Raw genomic sequence first — 2,533 nt, 5'->3', positions numbered from 1 at the left:
GCCTGGCTGCGCGGTCTGAAGCGGGTTCTTGGCTTTCTCAGCACCGCGGTGCTCACAGTGGTCGGAGGCCGAAGTCCCTTCCCACCCGTCCCGGTTGTCAGCTCTTGGCTCCAGACAGGCTCACAGCAGTGGTCCCCGTGTTCTGTGACCAGCGCGGAGCTTCCTTGGCCCGTTTCCCATAATTCCCATAGAACTCCCTGGAGTTCGCTGAGGTGCCCAGGGCACCCTCAGGCACAGTTTGGGAACTGCATGTGCGGCTGAGGCAGCAGCAGGGCGCTTGGGCGGGGGCAGAGCTGCACGGTGGTTAGACCTCACAGGCGGGTCTGGGCGGCTGCGGGACCGCCGGGTGACAGGCAGAAGGCGGGCATGTCGCCTGACGTGGCTCTGCGTTTCTCCTCCGGGGGTGACTTGGTCCCAGATCGGAAGACTTGGGGACTGGACTCATGGCACGTGCCACGTGCCCTGAGAGCAGGGCAGCCCCTGAGCCGGTCTGCCGCAGTGCCCGTCTCAGAGCCCCCTCGCCCTGCTCTCGGCAGCCTCTGAGCCGCTCTGCCCAGTGCCCGTCTCAGAGCCCCCTCGCTGCACGGCTCCCCTCCTGCCCATGCCCACGGCCCTACCCCTGCAGGCCACCGCAGGGCCTGGGAGCCACGGCGCGGCCGCCTGGCTCTTGCTCTGTTTCTGCGTTCCTTTGGTGGACGTTGTTTCAGCCTCGCTGCAGAGCTGTTAGAGGGAGCGTCCCAGTGCTAAAGTTTCTTAGCGTGCCTGCGGGGCGTCCTGTACGCGTCTGTTCATGCGCAGGGGTGGAGGAAGCAGCCCCCGCGGCCCCTGTGGGGCACTGCAGGCAGGGCTGGGAAGCCCACTGCCCACCCTCCGGCCGCTCTGGGGCCTCGGACACGGGTGCCTGTGCTGCGTGTCCCCGGCCACCCCCCCAGCTGGCCCGCCCCTCTCCTCCCGCAGATGAGCAAGGTGTGGAACGACCTGCAGCCCAAGCTGCGCTGCCTCTTCGTGGGACCGCACGGCGCCCCGGCCCCCCCGAGGCCCCCCCAGGACGGCCTGTCTGCTCACTAGTGCCCGGAGGGCTCAGAGACAGCTTGGCGCCCTCACTAAAGCCTCTTTCCGAACGGTGTGTCCCTGTTTGATTCCCTCGGTCGGTGCCTGCCCCCACCCCGAGGGCCAGCGTGTCGGGCTACAGCCCCCTGTGGAGGGGCCTGCAACCAGGCTGGGGCTCAGAGGGGCCGGGGGGCCGAGTAGCTGCGGCTCCCCTCCCTCTCGGGGAGTGAGGCCGGGGCCACGCGGGCTGTGCATGGTGGCCCGCAGCCCTGCCCGTCCTGACCGTGCTGTGGCCGTCAGCCTGGTGCTGGGAGCGTGTCAGTCCCTGGAGCGGTTTCCCCCACGTTCCCCGAGGAGCAGCCTGGTGGCCCTGGCGTGCGTGTGCCTGCCTCTGTGCTCGCATGTGTGTGCCCGCCGGGCTGGGGTGGGGGAGACAGAGGAACTGCGGTATCTGGAGGCTCGGGAGCTGGTGCCTCCGCCGTGGGTCTGTCCAGGTTCAGACGGCCGCCGTCCCTTGGGCGGGCCGAAGCTGGCCGTGCAGTAGGGCGCGGGCGTGTCTGCTGATTTCTCGTCTTCAGAGCAACGGGCTCCCCTTCCAGCCTCCCTCTAGCTCTCTCAGGCCGGGTGTCTGAGCCCAGCAGGGTGTTTCTGCTCTGGACCCGCCTGCCCCCCACCCCTCACGGCTCTCTGCTCGGAGGGGGCTCGGAGCAGGGTGACTGCAGGGCAGGGCTCCTGAGGGTCTCCCAGGAATGTGTGCCTGGTTTGGGGCTGCCCTCCGTCTGAGGTCTGCACGCAGGGCCAGGCAGGCATCCCTGACAAGCTGACGCACGTCTGGTTCAGGACGCCGTGTGTCCTGCCTTGGCCTGGGCCCGCCACACGTGGGTCCTGCTGGTGCCCCCAGAGCAGCCTCGGGGGTGCGGGGAGGCGACTGCGCCCTGGTCTGAGCCCCCCACAGTGGACGCGTGTGCCTTCCTGAGCTGGACTGGCCAGTCCCCAGCAGACGAGGAGGGGCCGTCCGTGCCATTTGTTCCTCTGTGGCTGTCGTCTGCGTTTTGATCATCATGGAAATGGGTGCCCACCACCCTGAGAGGCTCTGTGCTGCCCTGCAGGCCGGCCCCTGGGCGCCGTGTCCACTGGAGCAGCAGAGTATGACCGCAGGCGTCTGCCGTCCCTGCCCCGAGGTGGAGGCCCTGCCCCAGGGCCCATGGTGCAAGCTAAGGGCCCCGAGGTCCTGGGCCAGCGGCACAGTTCGGGGGGGTGTCTCCCCACACAGGGCACCGGGGCGAGTTCTGGCAGCAGTCTCGAGATGCTGTTCCGGGTGACCCCTGCTGGAGGACTGGCTCCCACGTGGACACTGGGAGCACACACTTCTTCAGGGGCTGCGGGGGTGGGGTCGGGGGCATTTTTAGCCTGTGTCGTCCTCACCCCAGGAGAGGAAGTGTCGGAAGGCTGGGGGTCGAGGGGGGCAGGCTGTGGCCCCCTG

At 68.7% G+C, this 2,533-nt stretch overlaps 1 protein-coding gene across 1 annotated transcript in view; it reads left to right on the top strand.

Moving 5' to 3' along the window:
- Positions 1 to 2,504, top strand: part of SNX8 (sorting nexin 8) — a 33,326-nt gene extending 30,822 nt beyond the window's left edge. Inside the window, exon 10 of the mRNA XM_010832660.1 lies at positions 958 to 2,504. Coding sequence (XP_010830962.1) covers positions 958 to 1,068 — 111 coding nt within the window. The 3' untranslated portion in view covers positions 1,069 to 2,504. The remainder of the gene's footprint in view (positions 1 to 957) is intronic.
- Positions 2,505 to 2,533: the final 29 nt, after the last annotated feature.

This window comes from Bison bison, unplaced genomic scaffold (genome assembly GCF_000754665.1).
Source record: "Bison bison bison isolate TAMUID 2011002044 unplaced genomic scaffold, Bison_UMD1.0 scf7180017862013, whole genome shotgun sequence".
Classification (NCBI taxonomy): Eukaryota; Metazoa; Chordata; class Mammalia; order Artiodactyla; family Bovidae; genus Bison; species Bison bison.
The sequence above is the reverse complement of the archived record's forward strand: the minus strand, read 5'-3'. Positions and strand labels throughout refer to the sequence as shown.